The sequence below is a fragment of the Salvelinus alpinus genome, chromosome 6 (assembly GCF_045679555.1).
Source record: "Salvelinus alpinus chromosome 6, SLU_Salpinus.1, whole genome shotgun sequence".
NCBI classification, from domain to species: Eukaryota; Metazoa; Chordata; class Actinopteri; order Salmoniformes; family Salmonidae; genus Salvelinus; species Salvelinus alpinus.
Window position 1 is genome coordinate 60,556,009 of NC_092091.1, and position 24,720 is coordinate 60,580,728.

General features: G+C 43.9%; 1 protein-coding gene across 5 annotated transcripts in view; it reads left to right on the top strand.

Moving 5' to 3' along the window:
* ssrp1b (structure specific recognition protein 1b) overlaps positions 1-22,799 on the top strand; it is a 27,189-nt gene extending 4,390 nt beyond the window's left edge. For 3 of the 5 annotated variants that reach the window (XM_071407265.1, XM_071407263.1, XM_071407264.1), the window contains exons 2-19: positions 2,802-2,885; positions 3,121-3,306; positions 3,726-3,831; positions 3,922-4,124; positions 5,044-5,144; positions 7,154-7,283; positions 7,469-7,572; positions 8,213-8,341; positions 8,830-8,947; positions 9,108-9,211; positions 9,477-9,549; positions 10,079-10,211; positions 11,055-11,100; positions 11,333-11,450; positions 11,651-11,818; positions 12,083-12,180; positions 21,992-22,172; positions 22,314-22,799. In XM_071407265.1, the coding sequence (XP_071263366.1) occupies positions 2,832-2,885; positions 3,121-3,306; positions 3,726-3,831; positions 3,922-4,124; positions 5,044-5,144; positions 7,154-7,283; positions 7,469-7,572; positions 8,213-8,341; positions 8,830-8,947; positions 9,108-9,211; positions 9,477-9,549; positions 10,079-10,211; positions 11,055-11,100; positions 11,333-11,450; positions 11,651-11,818; positions 12,083-12,180; positions 21,992-22,172; positions 22,314-22,379 (2,118 nt within the window). In that variant the 5' untranslated portion in view covers positions 2,802-2,831 and the 3' untranslated portion in view covers positions 22,380-22,799. Of the gene's footprint in view, positions 1-2,801; positions 2,886-3,120; positions 3,307-3,725; positions 3,832-3,921; positions 4,125-5,043; positions 5,145-7,153; positions 7,284-7,468; positions 7,573-8,212; positions 8,342-8,829; positions 8,948-9,107; positions 9,212-9,476; positions 9,550-10,078; positions 10,212-11,054; positions 11,101-11,332; positions 11,451-11,650; positions 11,819-12,082; positions 12,181-21,771; positions 21,875-21,991; positions 22,173-22,313 lie in introns of all 5 variants that reach the window. The other 2 variants (XR_011675668.1, XM_071407266.1) reach the window with 2 other exon arrangements.
* Positions 22,800-24,720: the final 1,921 nt, after the last annotated feature.

Genomic DNA, 24,720 nt, shown 5'->3' on the forward strand with positions numbered 1-24,720 from the left:
TCCACCAAAAGTGTGTTTTTTGATCAGTTTAATAACATGCTTAGGGAATGTGATTTTGGGAAAGAGGTCATCTTAATGGGAGATTTTAACATTAATTATAAAGACAAGTGTTGTAGGAAAACCCTCAAACGGATCACTAATACCTTTGACCTTACACAGCTAGTTAAAGGGCCAACCAGGGTGACTTGTTGCTTTAAAACACAGATTGATTTGGTGTTCAGTAATAAACCAGAGAGAGTGACTAAATCATTCAATATGGTTACTGGGCTATCTGATCATAATCTGACACTTATAGCCAGAAAGCTGTCTAAGAGCAGGTTTAACCTCTCTACTGTTAGAAAGCCTGATCAACTAAGAATACCTAAGAGTGAATTAAGCTATTTTGAAAACGCAATTAAGGGAATTAACTGGAATGATCTCTTGTCCTATACAGATGTGGAAGCTGATAGTCAAGTTTTTCTATCCACAATCCAGACTACAATAAATGGTTTCCTAAAGAAAATCAAATCCAAACCTGGCCAAAAGAGCACTCTTCCTTGGCTAAATGGAGAAATCTGGAAATTGATGAAAGAACGAGATTATTATCTAAAAATAGCCTTAAGATCCAAATTAGAGCATGACAGACGTAGGTTTACCATGTTGAGAAATAAGGTGATGAAAGAAATCAGACAGGCCAAGGCAAACTTTTTTATTAACATAATTGGTGAAGCAAAGGGAAATTCTAAACTGATCTGGGAGAATCTAAAAAAGTTAACAGGGAAAGACCATAGTAACACTGCAAAAAGACTAGAAATCATGGTGAATAACAATCTAACACAGGATGCAGTCGAAATAGCAATAGCCTTCAATTCCTACTTTATTGACTCTGTCAGGGTACTGACACAGAACCCCTCCACTGGTTTCTTGGGCTCAGTGCTAGTAAATTATGCTCAACCTGTCTTCATCATAAGGGAGGTTTCTGAGTCAAAGGTGGACAAGGTGATTAGCTCACTAAAGAACTCTAAAGCCAAATATGTGTTTGGGATGGACTCTACCTTTCTTAAAAACTACAAAGAGTCACTCATTGGCCCCATTACTAAGGTCACCAACACATCTATTGGTTTCGGGGTGTTTCCAAGGGTATGGAAGTCGGCCATAATAACGGCCATCTTTAAATCAGGCGACCCTGCTGACGTGAGTAACTACAGGCCCATTAGTATACTACCTGTGGTGTCAAAGGTTGTTGAAAAGTGTGTAGCAGAACAACTGATTGCCCACCTCAACAACAGCCCCTTCACATTACACTCCATGCAGTTTGGCTTCAGAGCGAAACACTCCACAGAAATGGCCAACTGCTTTCTTCTGGAAAATGTGAAGTCCAAGATGGACAAAGGGGGCGTTGTTGGGGCTGTGTTTCTGGACCTAAGGAAGGCTTTTGATACTGTTAACCATGAGATTCTCATCACAAAATTGTCCAAGTTCAACTTTTCCCCCGATGCCTTGAGATGGATGAAATCATACCTCAGTGTGTCAGAGTGAGCAATGAGCTGTCGCCCACTCTTAGCTATGATGTGGGCGTGCCCCAAGGGTCAATACTGGGGCCCCTCCTGTTCAGCCTGTACATTAATGATCTGCCTTCTGTCTGTACTGGGTCTGAAGTTCAAATGTATGCAGCTGATACAGTGATATATGTGCATGGAAAGAGCAAACAACAAGCTGCACAAGAACTCACTACTGTAATGGTCCAGGTTACAAAGTGGCTCAGTGACTCGTGTTTGCATCTCAATGTGAAAAAAACTGTTTGCATGTTCTTCACAAAGAGGGCAACAGATGCTACTGAGCCAGATGTCTATGTGTCAGGGGAGAAGCTCCAGGTGGTATCTGATTTTAAGTACCTTGGCATCATACTTGATTCCAACCTCTCTTTTAAAAAGCATGTGAAAAAGGTAATTCAAATAACCAAATTCAACCTAGCTAATTTCCGATTTATACGAAATTGTTTGACTACAGAGGTAGCAAAACTGTATTTCAAATCTATGATACTCCCCCACTTAACATACTGCTTGACTAGTTGGGCCCAAGCTTGCTGTACAACAGTAAGACCTATTCAGTCTGTCTACAAACAGGCTCTCAAAGTGCTTGATAGGAAGCCCAATAGCCATCATCACTGTCACATCCTCAGAAAGCATGAGCTCCTGAGTTGGGAAAATCTTGTGCAATACACCGATGCATGTCTTGTATTCAAGATCCTAAATGGCTTGGCTCCCCCTCCACTCAGTATTTTTGCTAAACAGAAAACCCAAACATATGGCAGCAGATCCACAAGGTCTGCCATGAGAGGTGACTGTATAGTTCCCCTAAGGAAAAGCACCTTTAGTAAATCCGCTTTCTCTGTGAGAGCTTCCCATGTCTGGAATACACTGCCATCAGACACACATAACTGCACCACATATCACACTTTCACAAAATGCTTGAAGACATGGCTAAAGGTCAATCAGATTTGTGAACATGGTCCCTAGCTGTGTGTTGCCGCTTTCCATGTCTGTTGTCTGTAACTTGTGAGGTGTGGAAACACTTTGTTGCTTTTATGAATTTTGTCTTGCTGCTTTTTGTTCTATGTTGCTCTGTCTGTATGCTACGTCTTGCTTGTCCTATGTTGCTATGTCTTGCTTGTTCTATGTTGCTATTGTCTATATTGTAATTGTTTTTAATAACCTGCCCAGGGACTGCGGTTGAAAATAAACCGGCACTTTTACTGAAACGTTGATTAATGTGCACTGTCCCTGTAAAAATAAAAATAAATAAATAAGTAAACTCAACAGTGGCTCCTGAGGACCAGAGGAATAGCTGCCATGGGCGATACACTGGAGTTCAGTGACATTTACCAGGAGGTCAAAGGGTCATGGGTGAGTGTGTGTGCATGCGTGTGCGTGTGCGTGTATGTGTGTAAGCGAAAGAGAGAGAGAGGACTCGAGGAGATGCTGTCTACGTGTGTTTCTGCACAGCAACACATATCTGACAATGCAGTCAACAGTTAAAAACTATTGCAAACTATTCTAAATGTGAGTGTGTGTCTATGTTAACTTCAGGTGTTGCTATACTGTATATGTATGTCAACACTATTTACTGTGTTTTCCCCAGAATGACGGCCGCCTGCGGTTCGGTAGACAGAGTGTGGTGTATAAGAGCAGTAAGACAGGGAAGGTGGACAGCATCCCAGCTGCGGAGCTGTCTCAGGCCCAGTGGAGACGTGTGTGTCTGGGACAGGGCATCAAGCTGACCACCAGCACCGGGCACATCTACAAATATGACGGCTTCAGAGACACGGTGACGAGAGGGATGGGAGGAAGAGAGAGGGATGAGGGGAGAGATGAGGGTAGAGGAGAGGTGAGGAGAGGAAAGGGGTGGAGGAGAGGAAAATAGGAGGGAGGGAGGTGAAGGAGGGTAGGAGGAGAGAGGAGAGGGATGGAGATATCGTTGAGGGGAGACAGAGATGGAGGGAAGGATGAAGGGGAGGGGGGTATGGATGATGGAAGAGAGAAAAAAGGAGAAAGGGGAGGAAACAGATGGTGAGGTGGAAAGAGGGAAGAATGGGAATGAAAAGAGAGTAAAGAGTGAGTTTGGAGTAGGAACGAGATCAGAGAAGAGTGTAGAATAGAATAATTTGAAACAGAAAAGTCAGCATGGAAAATAAACATTGTCTTCTCTCTCTCTCCACCCCTCTCCTCTCTACCCTCTCTCTCCAGGACTTTGAGAAAATCTCTGAGTACTTCAAAGCCCACTACAAAGTGGAGCTGTCAGAGAAGGAATTGTGTGTGAAGGGTTGGAACTGGGGAACCACCAAATTCTCTGGTTAGGACAAAACTACCACATATTCATGTTTTCAGAGGTAATTTTGGTTGTAACATTTTAGCTCCAACACAGTCTAGTTTCTGTCCCCAGGCCCTCTCCTGTCATTCGAGGTGAACGACAGCCCAGCGTTTGAGATCCCCTTGGCTAGCGTGTCCCAGTGCGCCACGGGGAAGAACGAGGTGACACTGGAGTTCCACCAGAACGATGAGGCAGAGGTGTCGCTGATGGAGGTCCGCTTCTACGTCCCGCCCGGGGACACTGCCACCACGGAAGAGGGGCCAGAACCCGTGGAGGTGGGAGGCTGTGTGTGAGTGTGTGTCTGGTATAGACTTGTAGAAAGGAAAAACCCACACTCACTGAAATATTCTTCAAGTTTGAATGAAACATTTTAGCAGCAGAGGTCAGAACAAACGTGATGGCAGCATTCGTCAACGTCTGCTATAGTCTTCCATATTAGTCCCCTATTCAGAATCAGATTCAGAAAACGTTAATGTCCTTAAGAGGCAATTCATTTTGCAGCAGTCAAAGTACATACAGACAAGATCACATATTAAAATGTAAAACACAACAACAGAACGAAGCATCTGATATTGACAGAATATTTACATGAAGTCGTCAGGATAATGCATAGCCTCTCATAGCCTCCAGTTTTATGGATGTTTTTTTGTTGTTGTTTTTTTTCTCCCCTTTTTCGTGATATCTAATTGGTAGTTGCGATCTTGTCTCATCGCTGCAACTCCGCAACAAACTCGGGAGAGGTGAAGGTCGAGAGACAAGCGTCCTCCGAAACATGATCTGCCAAGCCACACTGCTTTTTGTACACAATGCTCGCTTAACCCGGAGGCCAGCCGCACCAATGTGTCGGAGGGAACATTGTCCAACTGACGACCGAAGTCAGCTTGTATTATAGATGTTTTGTCCTTTTCAGTCCTGCAGAGCAAACTCTTCCCCACAACAAACTTCAGTGTCAGGACTCAGTGACTAGACATCTCTGTCTGAGTAGTGAGACACTCAAACGGCTTGGACTGGCAGTGCAACTGAACTGCCACCAACCGTCAAGTGCAACTTTATTGGGATAAAAGTTCTACATGTTAAAACTGAAATCCATGAGTATCTACAGGAGATTTGAACAAAAGTCTCTGCCAATGCCTCAAATTAATAAATGAAATGTTGATATTGTATGGAATGTAACATGTTTTGTCCTCCTCTCAGGTGTTTAGAGACCGTGTGCTGTCCAAGGCAGATGTGATCCAGGCTACAGGAGATGCTGTGTGTATCTTCAAAGAGCTGCAGTGTCTCACGCCCAGGGGCAGGTACATATGCACACAACTTTACACACCTTTACACACACATACACACACACCTTTACACACATATACATACACATCTTTACACACATACCTTTACACACACACCTTTATACACATCTTTACACACACACACACACACACACCTTTACACATATATACAGTTGAAGTCGGAAGTTTACATACACTTTAGCCAAATACATTTAAACTCAGTGTTTCACAATTCCTGACATTTAATCCTAGTAAAAATTCCCTGTTTAGGTCAGTTAGGATCACTACTTTATTTTAAGAATGTGAAATGTCAGAATAATAATAGAGAGAATTATTTATTTCAGCTTTTATTTCTTTCATCACATTCCCAGTGGGTCAGAAGTTTACATACTCTCAATTAGTATTTGGTAGCATTGCCTTTAAATTGTTTAACTTGGGTCAAATGTTTCGGGTAGCCTTCCACAAGCTTCCCACAATAAGTTGGGTGAACTTTAGCCCATTCCTCCTGACGGAGCTGGTGTAACGGAGTCAGGTTTGTAGGCCTTCTTGCTCGCACACGCTTTTTCAGTTCTGCCCACAAATTTTCTATGGGATTGAGGTCATGGCTTTGTGATGTCCACTCCAATACCTTGACTTTGTTGTCCTTAAGCCCACGTTTCCTCCAGCATCTTCACAAGGTCCTTTGCTGTTGTTCTGGGATTGATTTGCACTTTCGCACCAAAGTACGTTCATCGCTAGGAGACAGAACGTGTCTCCTTCCTGAGCGGTATGACGGCTGCATGGTCCCATGGTGTTTATACTTGCGTACTATTGTTTGTACAGATGAACGTGGTACCTTCAGGCGTTTGGAAATTGCTCCCAAGGATGAACCAGACTTGTGGAGGTCTACAATTTGTTTTCTGAGGTCTTGGCTGATTTCTTTTGATTTCCCCATGATGTCAAGCAAAGAGGCACTGAGTTTGAAGATAGGTCTTGAAATACATCCACAGGTACACCTCCAATTGACTCAAATGATGTCAATTAGCCTATCAGAAGCTTCTAAAGCCATGACATAATTTTCTGGAATTTTCCAAGCTGTTTAAAGGCACAGTCAACTTAGTGTATGTAAACTTCTGACCCACTGGAATTGTGATACAGTGAATTATAAGTGAAATAATCTGTCTGTAAACAATTGCTGGAAAAATGACTTGTGTCATGCACAAAGTAGATGTCCTAACCGAGTTGCCAAAACTATAGTTTGTTAACAAGAAATGTGTGGAGTGGTTGAAAAACGAGTTTTAATGACTCCAACCTAAGTGTATGTAAACTTCCGACTTCAACTGTACATACACACCTTTACACACATATACACACACACACTAACTGTACTGTATGCAAGGGCAGGTAGGCACACACAATCCTTATCCATGCCAAACTACACCTTCAGCTGGGGGTGACGGTATCAAGATGTATCCCTTTCATTTGTGACTTTATTAAACAGCTGAACATGTAACTGGGGATAAGTAGAAGCTGACGGTCAGGTCAGAAAGTGCTGGAAAGGAGATATGATTCTCTGCCATAGGGTTGGCTGTGTAGACACCTACGCCAAACTCTGCCACCCCTTTTCTATACCTAATCTACCTTTTGCCCAGACAAGCGTACAGACAAGCGTTCAGACAAGCGTCCTACCTACATGTACTAAATAACTCGACCAACCTGCACCCCTGCACATTGACTCTGTACCGGTACCCCCTGTATATAGCCTTGTTATTTTTATTGTGTTACTTTTTATTTAAATGTTTCTATTTTTACATTAGTTTATTTAGTAAATATTTTCTTAACACATTTCTTGAACTGCATTGTTGGTTAAGGGCTTGTCAGTAAGCATTTCACAGTAAGGTCTCTATACCTGTTGTATTCAGAGCATGTGACAAATAACATTTGATTTGAAATATAAACCTCTTGCACTGTCACCCCCCTCTCTCTCTCTCTCTTTCTCTCGCTCTCTCTCTCTCTCACACACACTCACTCTTTCTCTTTCTCAGGTATGATATCCGTATCTACCCTAGCTTCCTCCACCTCCATGGTAAGACATTTGACTACAAGATCCCCTACACCACTGTGCTACGTCTCTTCCTGCTACCACACAAGGACCAGAGACAGATGTTCTTCATGGTGAGTACTACTGGTGTTGAATAGTCATCATACGTAAAAACCTCCAGATTGCATGCAATTTGTATACAAATGTCTGTCTGTCTCCATCTCACCTTCCCTCTCTCGCTCTCTCTCTCTCTCTCTCTCTCTCGCTTTCTCTCTATCTGTCTCTCCCTCACTCCGCCCCTCCCTCTCTCTCTCTGTAGATCAGTCTAGACCCGCCCATTAAACAGGGGCAGACACGTTACCACTTCCTCATCCTGCTCTTCTCCAAGGAGGAGGACCTCAGCCTCTCCCTCAACATGACAGAGTGAGAGAGAGAGAGAATGAGAGAGAGAGAGAGAGAGAGAGAGAGAGAGAGAGAGAGAGAGAGAGAGAGAGAGAGAGAGAGAGAGAGAGAGAGAGAGAGAGAGAGAGAGAGAGAGAGAGAGAGAGAGAGAGAGAGAGAGAGAGAGAGAGAGAGAGAGAGAGAGAGAGAGAGAGAGAGAGAGAGAGAGAGAGAGAGAGAGACTGTTAACGGAGGGAATGAGAGACATTGGGGAGATAGAAATATAAGAGTATGAGAGAGGAAGAGAGAGAGAGATGCTATACCGGTACCCCCTGTATATAGCCTCATTACCGTTGTTTTATTGTGTTTCTTTTTTTATGTCTTTTTTTTTTTTTTACTTGAGTTTATTTAGTAAATATTTTCTTAACTCTATTTTCTTAAAACTTCATTGTTGGTTAAGGGCTTGTAAGTAAGCATTTCGCGGTAAGGTCTACACCTGCTGTGTCCGGCACATGTGACAAATAACATTGGATTTGATTTGATGTGTAAGTGTACGAGAAGGAATGGTAAATGTTAAAAGATATTGATCAGATTAGATAATGAGGTTCATATTTCACGCCTTTTGTTTCATTTATTTCTATTGTTTGTCTGCCTCTCGCTCTCTCCTCTCTCCTCTCTCTAGGGAGGAGGTGGAGAAGCGTTATGGGGGGAAGCTCAGTAAGAACATGTCAGGTTCTCTCTATGAGATGGTCGGCAGGGTGATGAAGGCTCTGGTCAACAGGAAGATCACCGTGCCAGGAAACTTCCTGGGGTAAACACTCTCTCACACACACACGTTTACACACACACACACACACACACGTTTACACACACACACACACACACACACACACACACACACACACACACACACACACACACACACACACACACACACACACACACACACACACACACACACACGTATGCATGCATGCACATGCATACGCACACACACACACAGAAACTTCCAGGAGTAAACACACGTTCATACACACCCCTCTAAGACAAGACGAAACAACATGAATGTCAGCCGCGCGCAGTAGTCGACAAACTGTGCCGAATCCACATGTAAAATCAGCTGGAAACGAACGGAACATGACGTACGTAAGGGACGTAAGTTCTGTGGTCAGAGCCGATAGGACAGCCACCTGCTGCACACAGCCAACGTTTATATTGGTCTGCTTCGTCTCCATCACACTCTCATTACACTCTGAAATAGAACTTTCTCTTCAAACTCTCTACCTCTCTCCCCTCCAGTCACTCGGGCACCCAGTGTATAACGTGTTCCTACAAAGCGTCGTCAGGCCTGCTCTACCCTCTGGAGAGGGGTTTCGTCTACATACACAAGCCCCCCGTACACCTGCGCTTCGAGGAGGTGCTGTATGCCTTTTAGTTTTCCTTAGGAGACATTCAAGTATCCCTTTTTTTGGAGGTTCTTTCATTCCTTCATGCGTAGGCCTACATTGGACGATAAAGTAATCTTCTACTTCTTCTTCTCCCCCCCCTTCTTCTTCTTCATCCATCCATCCATCCAGGTATCGTGTGTGAACTTCGCCAGAGGCACCACCACCACGCGCTCCTTCGACTTTGAGATCGAAACCAAGCAGGGCACCCAGTTCACCTTCAGCAGCATTGAGAGGTGACGGATACACACACACACACACACACACACACACACACACACACACACACACACACACACACACACACACACACACACACACACACACACACACACACACACACACACACATACACACACACGCACACACTAAACTCTCACACAAACACTCACACACACATACACGTATGCATGCACACACCTTTGTCGTGTCTCTCACCTTTCACTTCATCCTCTCTCTCTTATCTCTATCTCTCTCTCGCTCGTTCTATCTCTCCGTCAGAGAGGAGTATGGGAAGCTTTTTGACTTTGTGACCGCCAAGAAGCTCAGCATAAAGAACAGAGGATTCAAAGAGGTAAACGTCTCACCTGTTCACCTGTAAACTGCACTATTTCACTCTTTCATTAGATGTTCTTTCATCCCTTCATCCACTGACCTGTCCTCTCTGTCTCTCTGTGTTGTGGTCCGGTAGAAAAAGGTTGGTCCTGTACGGAGGTGGTGGTTTGGTTTTAAACTGCATGGTGTGTGATTTGGAAGAATGATATGATCAGGATTGGGGGTATTAATTGCATTGCCTGTCTCTTATGGAATTGAGGTGGGAGGGAGGAGTCTAAATCTGTGTGTGTTATTACTGATGATGTAGCAAATTAACACCTAACTTGGTAAGTGAGTCAGCATTTTACATTTTGTTCACTGTGTATATGTATATTCCCCAGAGTTAGTTAGCATCTTTACATGGGTTGTCTGCGTTTTACAATTAATGATATTGCTGTGTATTACTACAGTACTACTATGTATTTACTATGATACTACTGTGTATTTACTATGATACTACTGTGTATTTAATAGTACTATAATACTACGGTGTGTTTTCGTCCTGTCAGGGTTTAAAGGGTAAAGATGACATGTTGGAGGACTCAGACGAGGACCAGCATGATGCCTACCTGGAGAGGATGAAAGAGGAGGGCAAGATCAGAGAGGAGGCCAATGACAGCGATGACTCCGATGGAGAGAGCGGTGAGTGACAGGAGGCTTGGCCAATCAGAGGATGAGAACAGTGAGTGACAGGTATTGCTGAGCGATTATTTAGGTTGGTTCAGTTTCAGTTTGATTATTACAAAATAATCACGGTTTTTGATTTTGGTTTAGATAATTTTTTTAAACATATGCATTATGTGGGTTGAATGCTGTAACAACACAGAATAAAACAATGAATAAAAGTCCCATGATGGTAGTGACTGTTCATTACTGCTGATCACTTATTAACCATCATTTATTCACATTACTTCACTTTAATAAAATATTTCAGTTGTTGTGTATATTACATTTGTTTTATTTGATTAGTTTATTATTTCATTCCAAGTCATCATCTCATCTCTATAGAGCTGCTGCCTTTGCGGTCTGACATATTTCAGTAGTTCTTCAATGTAAATAAGCCATACTTTTTTCACCATACTTTTAAAACCCATTATCAATCACTTATATTATGTATTTTTTTAAATACCTCGCCAAGCAACTGCTCTCTACCCCTCTCGATAACGCATTATTCTGTCTCTCGTGTCTGCCCTGACCGGACAAGTAGGCGCGCAATGGATCATGGTCATTGTAGTTAATTACCATGTTTACTGCACTAAACAGTGTAGAATATTGGCCTGTTGGAAAATACAACTCTTTACTACATCACACAGTTCGGGCTTGACCTGATTTATCTCTAGAGTAACTGCACATTGGGATCACAGAAAAAAATGGAAAGAAATGGAACTCAAATAATTGAACCGATGTCAGTCAATTACCTCAGAGGGTGAGAGCGGTGAGTGACAGGAGACAGGGCCAATCACAGTTCTTTCTCTTGTCTTACAGATGAGTCTTTTAACCCTGGAGAGGAGGAAGATGACATAGCGGAAGAGTACGTATTAGTTTTCAATCCATCACTCCCTTATCTTTACCGCTTTTTATCAGTCAATCTCTTTCACATTCCCTTCTCTCTTCTCATCCTGCCTCCCTCTCTCTCACTTGCCTCCTTTCTTTCACTCTCACACTTTCTCTTTCTCTCCCCCTTCACACTCTCTCTCCCCCTCCCTGTCTCTCTCTCTCTTTCTTTTTCCTTCTCTCTCTCTTTCTTTTTCCTTCTCTCTCAGGTATGACAGTAAGGCATCAGCCAGTGACAGCAGTGCAGAGGGGGGAGACAGTGACAGAGAGAAGAAGAAGAGACCAGCCAAGAAGGCCAAAGTAGTGAAGGAGAGGAAACCACGCAAGGTAACGGAGGGGGGAGAAGAGAGAGGGAGGAGAGGTAAAACTAAGTACCTCATCTGAAATGAACCCTCCCTTCCTTTTTATCTCTCAACCTCTCTCCTTATTTTTCCACTTTCCTTTCTTTCATCTCTGTTTTTCTCCCTCTTCCCTTCCTCTCTCCCTCCCACTTTTCCCCTTTCTCCCTCCTTACTCTCTCTCCCTAGAAGAAGCCGAAGGACAGTGGCGCCCCCAAGAGGCCGATGAGCGCCTATTTCCTGTGGCTGAACGCGAGCCGCGAGAGCATCAAAGCAGAGCACCCTGGGATATCCATCACAGAGATCTCCAAGAGGGCCGGGGAGATGTGGAGGGAACTGGGGAAGGAGCAAAAAGTGGTGTGATAGAGGGAGGGGGAGAGGGAGGGAGAGAGAGAGAGATACCAGTACTGCAATTGTCCTCCTCTCATCCTTCCCTCTTGTCTTTCTTTTGCTCTCCCTTTCATTAGTGTGTGAAAATGTAGTACATTGTAAAATACATCTTGTTGACTTATTGACTATCTCTGTCTTTCTTTTTCTCCGCCCCATTCCCATCTCTCTCTCTCTCTTTCTCTTTCTTTCACTCTCCCTCTCCCTCTACCCTTCTCTCTCTCTGTCTGTCAGGAGTGGGATGGGAAAGCGGAGGAGGCGAAGAAGGACTATGAGGTAGCGATGAGGGAGTACAGAGAGAGTGGAGGAGGATCCTCTGCCCCCTCCAAAAAGTACAGTATCATGTCCCTGTTAAACACCTACAGTTGAAGTCGGAAGTTTACATACACCTTAGCCAAATAGATTTAAACTCAGTTTTTCACAATTCCTGACATTTAATCCTAGTAAAAATTCCCTGTCTTAGGTCAGTTAGGATCACCACTTTATTTTAAGAATGTGAAATGTCAGAATAATAGTAGAGAGAATGATTATTTCAGCTTTTATTTTTTTCATCACATTCCCAGTGGGTCAGAAGTTTACATACACTCAGTTAGTATTTGGTAGCACTGCCTTTAAATTTTAACTTGGGTCAAATGTTTAGGGTAGCCTTCCACAACCTTCCCACAATAAGTTGGGTGAATTTTGGCCCATTCCTCATGACAGAGCTGATGTAACTGAGTCAGGTTTGTAGGCCTCCTTGCTCGCACACGCTTTTTCAGTTCTGCCCACATATTTTCTATAGGATTGAGGTCAGGGCGTTGTGTCGGCCACTCCAATATCTTGACTTTGTTGTCCTTAAGCCATTTTGCCACAACTTTGGAAGTATGCTTGGGGTCATTGTCCATTTGGAAGACCCATTTGCGACCAAGCTTTAACTTCCTGACTGATGTCTTGAGATGTTGCTTCAATATAACCACATCATTTTCCTTCTCATGATGCCATCTATTTTGTGAAGTCCACCAGTCCCTCCTGCAGCAAAGCACCCCCACAACATGATGCTGCCACCCCCGTGCTTCACGTTTGGGATGGTGTTCTTCGGCTTGCAAGCGTCCCCCTTTTTCCTCCAAACATAATGTTGGTCATTATGGCCAAACAGTTCTATTTTTGTTTCATCAGACCAGAGGACATTTCTCCAAAAAGTACGATCTTTGTCCCCATGTGTAGTTGCAAACCGTAGTCTGGCTTTTTTATGGCGGTTTTGGAGCAGTGGCTTCTTCCTTGCTGAGCGGCCTTTCAGGTTATGTCGATATAGGACTCGTTTTACTGTGGATATAGATACTTTTGTACCTGTGTCCTCCAGCATCTTCACAAGGTCTTCTGCTGTTGTTCTGGGATTGATTTGCACTTTTCGCACCAAAGTACGTTCATCTCTAGGAGACAGAATGTGTCTCCTTCTTGATCGGCATGACGGCTGCGTGGTCCCATGGTGTTTATACTTGCGTACTATTGTTTGAACAGATGAACGTGGTACCTTCAGGCGTTTGGAAATTGCTCCCAAGGATGAACCAGATTTGTGGAGGTCTACAATTTTTTTTCTGAGGTTTTGGCTGATTTCTTTATATTTTCCATGATGTCAAGCAAAGAGGCACTGAGTTTGAAGGTCGGCCTTGAAATACATCCACAGGTACACCTCCAATTGACTCAAATTATGTCAATTATCCTATCAGAAGCTTCTAAAGCCATGACATCATTTTCTGGAATTTTCAAGCTGTTTAAAGGCACAGTCAACTTAGTGTATGTAAACGTCTGACCCACTGGAATTGTGATACAGTGAGTTATAAGTGAAATAATCTGTCCGTAAACAATTGTTGGAAAAATTACTTGTGTCATGACTTGCCAAAACTATCATTTGTTAACAAGAAATTTGTGGAGTGGTTGAAAAACGAGCTTTAATGACTCCAACCTAAGTGTATGTAAACTTCCGACTGTACATACTACGCTCTTACAAAAAAAGGTTCTGGATAGAACCAAAAAGGGTTCTATGCTTGCTTCATACAGTGCATTCGGAAAGTATTCAGACCCCCTTCACTTTTTCCACATTTTGTTACGTTGTAGGCTAAAAAAAAGGGAGCCAGCTTGGAGTTTACCAAAAGGCACCGAAAAGACCCTCAGGCCATGAGAAACAAGATTCTCTGGTCTGACGAAACCAAGATTGAACTCTTTCGCCTGAATGCCAAGTGTCATGTCTGGAGGAAACCTGGCACCATCCCTACGGTGAAGCATGGTGGTGGCAGCATCATGCTGTGGGGATGTTTTCCAGCGGCAGGGACTGGGAAACTAGTCAGGATCAAGGGAAAGATGAACGAAGTAAAGTACAGAGAGATCCTTGATGAAAACCTGTTCCAGTGCTCAGGACCTCAGACTGGGGCGAAGGTTCACCTTCCAACAGAACAACGACCTTAAGCACACAGCCAAGACAATGCAGGAGTGGCTTCAGGACAAGTCTCTGAATGTCCTTGTACCCGATCGAACATCTCTGGAGAGACCTGAAAATAGCTGTGCAACGACACTCGCCATCCAACCTGACAGAGCTTGAGAGGATCTGCAGAGAAGAATGGAAGAAACTCCCCAAATACAGGTGTGCCAAGCTTGTAGGGTCATACCCAAGAAGACTCGAGGCTGTAATCACTGCCAAAGGTGCTTCAACAAAGTACTAGGGTCTGAATACTTATGTAAATGTAATATTTCAGTTTTCAATTTTTTATACATTTGCAACATTTTCTAAAAACCTGTTTTTGCTTTGTCATTATGGGGTTTTGTGTGTAGATTGATGAGGGGGGAAAACTATTTAGTCAATTTTAGAATAAGGCTGTAACGTAACAAAATGTGGAAAAAGTGAATGGGTCTGAATACTTTCCGAATGCACTGTACATGGCTTCTACATCTACACCGAAACCTGAACAATAGACCTCGGTTTAAAAGTTGACAGTGTTTTAATATACTTTTATTTTATTTTGAATCCTGCGGCTCTGTTGGGCTAAATTGCTGTGAGCGCCGCTATCTATCCCGGTATCCTGCCAGATTCCGTATAGGGGGGAGAGACGAGAAAGCCCAGCTAGCCTAGCTGGCTCAGCAGTCTCAAATGGAGGCCGCTATCTAACGCAGGAACTGTGTTTACTTTGCTTTGTTCCGGGACAATGTGGACCACGCTGACTTTCAATGTAGCAACTGCTTGCGGAGGACTACAGGAGCAAAGCAGCTACTCTTAGCAAGCAAGTAGCAAACCTACATAAGCTACTGGGGAACCCACTCCCAACTACTTTTTATTTTTCTTCCACCCCAGTAGCCGGACGCCGCTCTGGTCTGGTGGTAGTTTCGCCGCCATGTCGCGGCTCTCCACAGCCGACTGGCTGGTGCTTGGCAGGGTTACATCCCCGAAGGGGTCTCCCCCTTTCCTAGAGAACGGAACTGTTCTCGACCCAACCAACCAGCCATGGAGTTACGTCACTCGCCTTGGAAGTCGAAGAAGGTGTCCTCTGGCAATGGGGGTCTCCATGAGATGTTGAGCCCGGAACTGACACAGACCAAAAACAGATTTGCCGCCCTGGATCCAGAGGTTCCGGCGCCTTCGTCCTGGGTGGGTTCCCAATCAAGATCCTATCCGGAGGTAGCTGCGTCTTCGTCCTCTGTTCTGTCTCCCTCTCCGGTGGCTTCTACCTCGTGTTCAGATCCTCGGAGCTCCCAGCCTCACCAGACTGTGAGGCTACTTGAGAGACCGGCCCATTCGACATCGCCAGCTGTCATCATAGGCAGCTCTATGGTGGGAAACATCTCGGTTCCAAAGGCAAAAACCCTGTGCTACCCAGGAGCACGAGTACAGAACATAACAAGGCTTCTTCCAACTGTTCTACCACAGATGCCGGGAGCTGACACTGTCGTAGTCCATGTGGAGTCAAACGACATCAGGAGGGCTAGCTTGGAACATTTGAAAATGGATTTTAAAGAACTGATTTTAGCATTAAAATAAATTCAGGTCCAGTACCATCGTTGGGCCACGGGTGTGAAAGATTCAGCAGACTGCTGGCATTACACATCTGGTTAAAAGACTACTGTAGCTCTGCTGGAGTCACTTTTATTGATAACTTTGACACCTTCTGGAAACAGAAGATACTCTACAGGAATGACGGAGTCCATCCAAATCATCTTGGCTCCTGCACTCTGTCCACGCATTTCAAGGCTGCGTTGAAACAATGACTGGTAAATGATCCAAGACCAGCTCAGTTAATCCCTAACATTGTGACAATAAGTCGTCATAATGCTGCGTCAAATGTACATGATTTTAGGGGCATTGTAATTTAATTGATGTACCCCTAATTGCACCGAACACATCTGTTTATCCTACAGCTATTGTAAGCAGTAATCATGAGCCTATAAACCAGAGTTACACTGTTAGCACTGAGGCGGTGTACAATAGTAGGAAGACCACTTTATGCAGCTCACCCTGCACTATCAGCTCCAATGTAAATAACATGAGTAAGTCTACCTCTGATAAGCTTCCCAGTAAAGCATTAAAAACAATCAAGCAACCCATAAAAGTGCTAAAAATAGACCATATTAACATATGTAGCCTAAGAAACAAGGTCCATGAAGTCAATAACTTGCTTGTAACAGATGGCATTCATATTCTGTGTCACGCCCTGACCATAGTTTGCTTTGTATGTTTATATGTTTTGTTTGGTCAGGGTGTGATCTGAGTGGGCATTCTATGTTGTATGTCTAGTTTGTCTGTTTCTGTGTTTGGCCTGATATGGTTCAGCGATCGGAGGACTCCTGGACCTGGGAGGAGATTCTGGACGGCAAGGGACCTTGGACTCAGGTTGGTGAATATCGCCGCCCCAAAGCTGAGCTGGAGGCAGCGAAAGCGGAGAGGCGGTGGTATGAGGAGGCTGCACGTAAGCGCGGCTGGAAGCCAGAGAGGCAGCCCCAAAAATGTATTGGAGGGGGCACACGGGGAGTGTGGCTAAGCCAGGTAGGAGACCTGAGCCAACTCCCCGTGCTTACCTTGGAGAGAGAGGGACCGGGCAGGCACCGTGTTATGCCGTGAGGCGCACGGTGTCCCCGGTGAGCAGGCATAGCCCGGTGCGGTACATAGCAGCGCCTCGTATCGGCCGGGCTAGAGTGGGCATCGAGCCAGGTGCCATGAAGCCGGCTCAACGCATCTGGTCTCCAGTGCGTCTCCTCGGGCCGGGGTACATGGCACCAGCCCTACGTATGGTGTCCCCGGTTCGCCAGCACAGCCCAGTGCGGCCTATTCCACCTCGCCGCACTGGCTTGGCTACGGGGAGCGTTCAGCCAGGTAGGGTTAGACAGGTTCGGTGCTCAAGACCTGCAGTGCGCCTCCATGGTCCGGTCTGTCCGGTGCCACCTCCACGCACCAGCCCTCCGGTGGCAGCCCCCCGCACCAGGCTGTCTCTCTGTCTCCTCACTACAGGTGCTCCCGTCTGTCCAGCGCCACCTGAGTCTTCCATCTGTCCAGCGCCGCCAGGGTCTCCCGTCTGTCCAGCGCCGCCTGAGCCGCCCGTCTGTCCAGCGCCGCCTGAGCCGCCCGTCTGTCCAGCGCCGCCTGAGCCGCCCGTCTGTCCAGCGCCGCCTGAGCCGCCCGTCTGTCCAGCGCCGCCTGAGCCGCCCGTCTGTCCAGCGCCGCCTGAGCCGCCCGTCTGTCCAGCGCCGCCTGAGCCGCCCGTCTGTCCAGCGCCGCCTGAGCCGCCCGTCTGTCCAGCGCCGCCTGAGCCGCCCGTCTGTCCAGCGCCGTCTGAGCCGCCCGTCTGTCCAGCGCCGTCTGAGCCGCCCGTCTGTCCAGCGCCGTCTGAGCCACCCGTCTGGTTCTCAATCAGAGGCAGGTGTTAGTCGTTGTCTCTGATTGGGAACCATATTTAGGTAGCCTGTTTTGTCATTGTGGGTTGTGGGTGATTGTCTATGTGTAGTGTTTGTGTCAGCACGATTGGTATTTAGCTTCACGGTTGTTTCTTTGTTATTTTGTAGTGTTCAGTTTTTCCATTAAAATGACGAACACTTACCACGCTGTGTATTGGTCTTCCGATCCTGCAAACTTCTCCTCCTCAGACGAGGAGGAAGACGACAGCCGTGACATTCTGACTATCTCTGGAACACACTTAGATAATACCTTTGATGATACAGTGGTAGCATCTACCGAAAAGACAGAAATGCCAACGGAGGTGGTGTTGCAGTATATATTCAGAACTACATTCCTGTAAAGCTTAGAGATTATCTAATGTTAAATACTGTTGAGGTAATATGGCTACAGGTTCATCTGCCTCACCTAAAGCCCATTCTTGTGGGAAGCTGCTATAGACCACCAAGTGCTAACAGTCAGTATCTGGATAATATGTGTGAAATGCTTGATAATGTATGTGATATCAACAGAGACGTATATTTTCTGGGTGATTTAAATATTGACTGGCTATCATCAAGCTGCCCACTCAGGAAAAAACATCAAACTGTAACCAGGTTGCAAGTCAACCTGCCAGGGTAGTTACAAACAGCACAGGAATTAAATCATCAACATGTATTGATCACATCTTTACTAATGCTGCAGATATTTGCTTTAAAGCAGTATCCAAACACATAGGATGTAGTGATCACAATATAATAGCCATATCTAGGAAAACCAAAGTTCCAAAGGCTGGGCCTAATATAGTGTATAAGAGGTCATACAAGACATTTTGTAGTGATTCATATGTTGATGATGTAAAGAATATTTACTGGTCTGTGATGTAATGAGGAGCAACCAGACGCTGCACTTGACGCATTTATGAAAATACTTATTCCAGTTACTAATAAGCACGCACCCATTAAGAAAATGACTGTAAAAACTGTTAAATCCCCTTAGATTGATGAGGAATTGAAAAATTGTATGGTTGAGAGGAATGAGACAAAAGGTATGGCAATTAAAGTCTGGCAGCCCAACTGATTGGCAAACGTACTGCAAAGTAAGAAATCATGTGACTAAACGAAAGAAAAATAAACTACACTATGAAACAAAGAAAAATTATATAAAAAATGATAGTAAAAAGCTTTGGGGCACCTTATATGAAATTTTGAGGGAAAAGCCAACGCTCCATCATTCATTGAATCAGATGGCTCATTAATCACAAAGCCCACTGATATTGCAAACTACTTTAATGACTTTTTCATTGGCAAGATAGGCAAACTTAGGGATGACATGCCAGCAACAAAGGCAGACACTACACATCCAAGTATATCGAACCAAATTATGAAAGACAAGAATTGTACTTTTGAATTCCGTGAAGCCAGTATGGAAGAGGTGAAAAAATGATTGTTGTCTAGCCACCAGGGTCTGACAATCTGGATGGAAAATTACTGAGGATATTAGCAGACGATATTGCCACTCCTATTTGCCACATCTTCAATTTAAGCCTACTAGAGAGCGTGTGCCCTCAGGCCTGGAGGGAAGCTAAAGTCATTCCGCTACCCAATAATAGTAAAGCCCCTTTACTGGCTCAAATAGCTGACCAATCAGCCTGTTACCAACCCTTAGTAAACTTCTGGAAAAAATTGTGTTTGACCAGATACAATGCTATTTCACAGTAAACAAATTGACAACAGAATTTCAGAATGCTTATAGGGAAGGACACTCAACAACCATAACACTTACAGAAATGACTGATTGGCTGAGAGAAATTGATGATAAAATTATTGTGGGGGCTGTCTTGTTAGACTTCAGTGCAGGTTTTGACATTATCGATCATAGTCTGCTGCTGGAAAAACATATGTGTTATGTCTTCACACCCCCTGCTATAATGTGGATAAATAGTTACTTGTCTAACAGAACACAGAGGATGTTCTTTAATGGAAGCCTCTCAAATATAATCCAGTTAGAATCAGGAATTCCCCAGGGTAGCTGTTTAGGCCCCTTGCTTTTTTAAATTTTTACTAACGACATGCCACTGACTTTGAGTAAAGCCAGAGTGTCTATGTATGCGGATGACTCAACGCTATACATGTCAGCTATTACAGCGACTGAAATGACTGCAACACTCAACAAAGAGCTGCAGTTAGTTTCAGAGTGGGTGGCAAGGAATAAGTTAGCCCTAAATATTTCTAAAACTAAAAGCATTGTATTTCAATCAATCAATCAATTTTATTTTATATAGCCCTTCGTACATCAGCTAATATTTGGAACAAAACACTCACTAAACCCTAAACCTCAACTAAATCTTGTAATAAATAATGTGGAAATTGAGCAAGTTGAGATGACTAAACTGCTTGGAGTAACCCTAGATTGTAAACTGTCATGGTCAAAAGATATTGATGCAGTAGTACCTAAGATGGAGAGAAGTCTGTCTATAATAATGCGATGTTCTGCCTTCTTAACAACACTATCAACAAGGAAGGTCCTACAGGCCCTAGTTTTGTCGCACCTTGACTACTGTTCAGTCGTGTGGTCAAGTGCCACAAAAAAGGACCTAGGAAAATTGCAATTGGCTCAGAACATTGCCGCACGGCTGGTCCTTGGATGTACACAGAGAGCTAATATTAATAAAATGCATGTCAATCTCTCCTGGCTGAAAGTGGAGGAGACATTGACTTCATCACTACTTTTATTTATGAGAGGTATTGACATGTTGAATGCACCGAGCTGTCTGTCTAAACTGCCTTAATTTTGCTGGACCCCAGGAAGAGTAGCTGCTGCTTTGGCAGCAGCTGATGGGGATCCATAATAAATAGAAATACATCTGCATTTCTTGCTGTTTGGGGTTTTAAGCTGGGTTTCTGTGTAGCGCTTTGTAACATTGGCTGATGAAAAAATGGCTTTATAAATCCATTTGATTGATTAAGATTCAATATAGAACCAAAGTTGGTTCCATATAGAATCCTGTAGGAAACCCGAGGGTTCTATATGGAACCAATTTTGGTTCAGTGAGAAGAAGCCCTTGGGTTCTGATCAAAGAACCCTACAAAGGGTTTTATATTGAACCTTTACGGGTACCATATTCATGGATTGCATGTTTCGTCACAATATTGTTTTGAACGTTCATTTTGGACTGATGCCCGACTGAGCATTCAGTGCATTACAGTGGCTTAGAAATACAATGGCATTCAAAAGGAGACAAATAATTAGTTGGAAAAACTTTTGTCATCATTTCGATGTCACCAGATTGACTTTAGATGCAGCTAGCTAGCTGGCTAAGATTGAGGAGAGGCCATCGGATTTGAGCTCGCTAATGTTAGCATTGCTAGCTATTTTTGACAAACTTTGCCAGCTAATGACAACATTGCAATCTGTCTAAAGTAAATTTGACGACATGATAATGCTGGCAAAGTTGTTTCCTACTAAATATTTGACTACTTTAGCAATGTAATTGTATTTCCAGGCGCTGTAATGTAATTCAAACCCAACAGTAGTTAGCCTCTGTCCAGAATGACTGGGCTTATCACCACTTTAGGGCACCACTATGGCACCACCGAGTGACGGAGGTGCAACCTATGAATATGAAGCAAGCACTAGAACCCTTTTTGGCTCTATCCAGAACCTTTTTTTCTTAGAGTGTAGATACAATTGATGCACTACTTGTATATCATTTGCAGTATATATAACGTGGGGTGGTTTCCCAGACCCAGATTAAGCATACTGCTAGACTAGAAATAATTTCTAATTGAGATTCTCCATTGAGCATGCTTTTTAATCCAGGACTAGGTTTCTGTCACGTCTGCTCCCGCTTCCCCTCTCTGGCGCTCGAGGGCTCCCGTCATTACGTACACCTGTCACCATCATTACACGCATCAGCGCTCATTGGACTCACCCGGACTCCTTTACTTTGTTGATTGCCCCTCTATATCTGTCTGCTCCCCAGTTTGTTGCCCGCGTCAGCATTATTGTCGTTTTGTTTTCCCCTGTCCAGATGCTGTCCGTATTCTGTTCCTGTCCGTGCTTCATTAAATGTTCACTCCTTGTACTTACTTCTCGTCTCCAGCGTCGGTCCTTACAGTATCATAGATTATCATGTAAGAGTTTTGCTGAACATAACAGCAAAAGGTGCATCATATTTGAAGTATTTTTGTCTGAGTGTTTGCTTATTTAGCATGTCTTTAATCTATCACTTCCTCTTTTCATGTGTTCAGGGAGAGGAAAAAGAAGGGAGGGAAGAGTGATGAGAAGAATAAGAAGGGGGCGTCTGGTGGAGGGAGGGAGCGAGAGAGGGAGAGGACGACAGGAAACGACAGCTTTAAGAGCAGGGAGTTTATCTCCAGCGAAGAGAGTTCCTCAGAGTCAGACAGAGGCAAGGGCAAACGCAAACGCAAGGTGAGGACACATATGCACACACACACAATGTACTTCACATATAAAACATTTAGTATGGCATTTCAGACAATTGTTTTGTTTAATCATGTTTACGCCTCTTCTTTTACCCCCTCTCTCTCTCTCCCCCCATCTCTCTCTCAGGGTTCAGATGAAAAAGAGGAGGTGGTGGCCTCGACCCCACCCAGTTCCGACTTAGGATCAGACTGAGGCGCGCCTGAGAGGAGAGAGAGAAAGAGAGGGAAGAACATGGAGAGGGAAAAGAGGGAAAAGTGTGGAGAGGGGTTGTGAACTCTCTACCGCCCTCTGTTCCTCTCTCTCATACGCTCATTCTATTCTATTTTAAAGCACAGGAATCAAGTATGAAGATAATTCATACCGATGTATTCAAAAATATTCTGTCCGGGAATTGTAAAACTATCCCCCTCATCTCAGGAAGCGAAATACTGATTTTAGCCCAGTGCAAAAATCCCATAACCTGACCAGTGTCATGACTACATTTCCCAGCTACACATGCATGACACTGTCTGTTGGTTTAGGCTGTGAACAACTCAGGTAAAAACCCTTGCCTGCTGTGAAATGTAGTTTTCCAGAATATTACTAAATTAAATATTATAAGTAAATGCTCTTTTCCATGTCTTGAGTGTTTTGGTGCTGACTGGCGTAAATGCTGTCTTTCATATAACGTTACACATGTTCAGTAACACAAACACATAAACAACCATTTGCTATTAGCGAAGCACAATTAACAGTCTATGGTTATTCCACGTGGTTTAGAAGGATGTGTGGTGTTGGACTCAATATACCATGGTGTGGTCAACTGTGAGCAGTGAGAATGACGGGGAGGACCGGAGAGAGGGATGGATGGAGGAGGCCTGTCTTTTATGTGTCTGTGCCTAGTCTGACACTGATGACAAGCGCTCTAAAGGATATCAATTCTCTCTCCCCTCTCCTTCTCAGCCAAGCACAACATCTATTTTCTTGTTCTTTCTCTCTCTCACACTCCCTTTTGTTCCCCCTCTCTCAGTTTCTCTGCACACCCCTCTCTCCAACCACAACATCTTCTGTATATGACAGCTACATTGTTTATCTACCACAACACTTACCCTCTTCTCTCTACATACTAGCCCTGGATTGATATACCTTTAAACAGTAGATATATTTTTTATTGTCACATACACCCGGATAGGTGCAGTGAAATGTGTTGTTTTACAGGGTCAGTCGTAGTACAGCGCCCCTGGAGAAAATTTGTGACGTGCCTTGCACATCGACAGATTTTTCACCTTGTCAGCTCGGGTATTCGAACCAACCTTTCAGTTACTGGTCCAACGTTCTAACCGCTAGGCTATCTGCCGCCCTTTCCATCATGTCCTTTGTTCTTTTTTGTTGTTTCTCTCTCCCCTTATCATTGTCTGTTCTCCATCCCCTTCTCCTCCGTCTTCTGTCTGTCCTCTCCAGCCCTCTCTCTCTCCTTCCTCTCAGACCACTTACTAGGTAATTTAATTGAAGGTGTGGATGAGTTTTATTTATCATCTATTAAGTCAATTTCCTTTCTCTCTCCATCTCTTTCTCTCAGTCTCTCCCCCAGCTGTCTGTCTTTTTCTCCCCCTCTCTCTCGTTCTCCAATTTCTAAGGAAATCTAATAACAAGTTGGAAAGAACTTCCTAGTATCTGTATTCTCTAACGGCGCCACAATCATCATTATGACAAATATAACTCTCTGTGCGCGTCCCAAATGGTGCCCTATTCCTTATATAGTGCACTACTTTTGACCAGGGCCTATAGCGTGTAATTTGGGACTTAGCATCTGTCTCTCTCTTAGCCCAGAGGGTTATGGTGTACTGTACACTTAACAGGGTCATGCCATAAAAACTTACAATCCGTCGTACAGTGCTTGTAATTTGGACTAGGACACTATCTCTGACTGCTTTAACGCCCAAAAAGGCCCATTAAATTCCTTAACATTTTAGTTGTTTAGCAGACGCTCTTATCCAAAGCGACTTACAGGAGCAATTAGGGTTAAGTGCTTTGCTCAATGGCACATCGACAGATTGTTCCCCTAGTCAGCTCAGGGATTTGAACCAGTGGCCTTTCAGTTACTGGCCCAACACTCTTAATGACTAGGCCACCTCAACCTGAGGAAATGTAAAGAAAAAACACCCCAAAACAATATGTTGGCATTTGTTGATATAGTGCCAAAATGTTTTACATGTCAGCAATCAAGTTTTCAAGATATATAACTTTCAAAACAAAGAAATACAGTGCATTTGGAAAGTATTCAGACCCCTTGACTTTTTCCACTTTTTGTTACGTTACATCCTTATTTTAAAATGTATTAAATATTTTTTTTAAACCCTCATCATTCTACACACAATACCCCATAATGACAAGGTGAAAACAGGTTTTTAGAAATCTTTGCAAGTGTATTATAAATACAAATTATAAATACCTTATTTACATAAGTATTCAGAACCTTTGCTATGAGCCTCGAAATTCCATTGATCATCCTTGAGATGTTTCTACAACTTGATTGGAGTCCACCTGTGGTAAA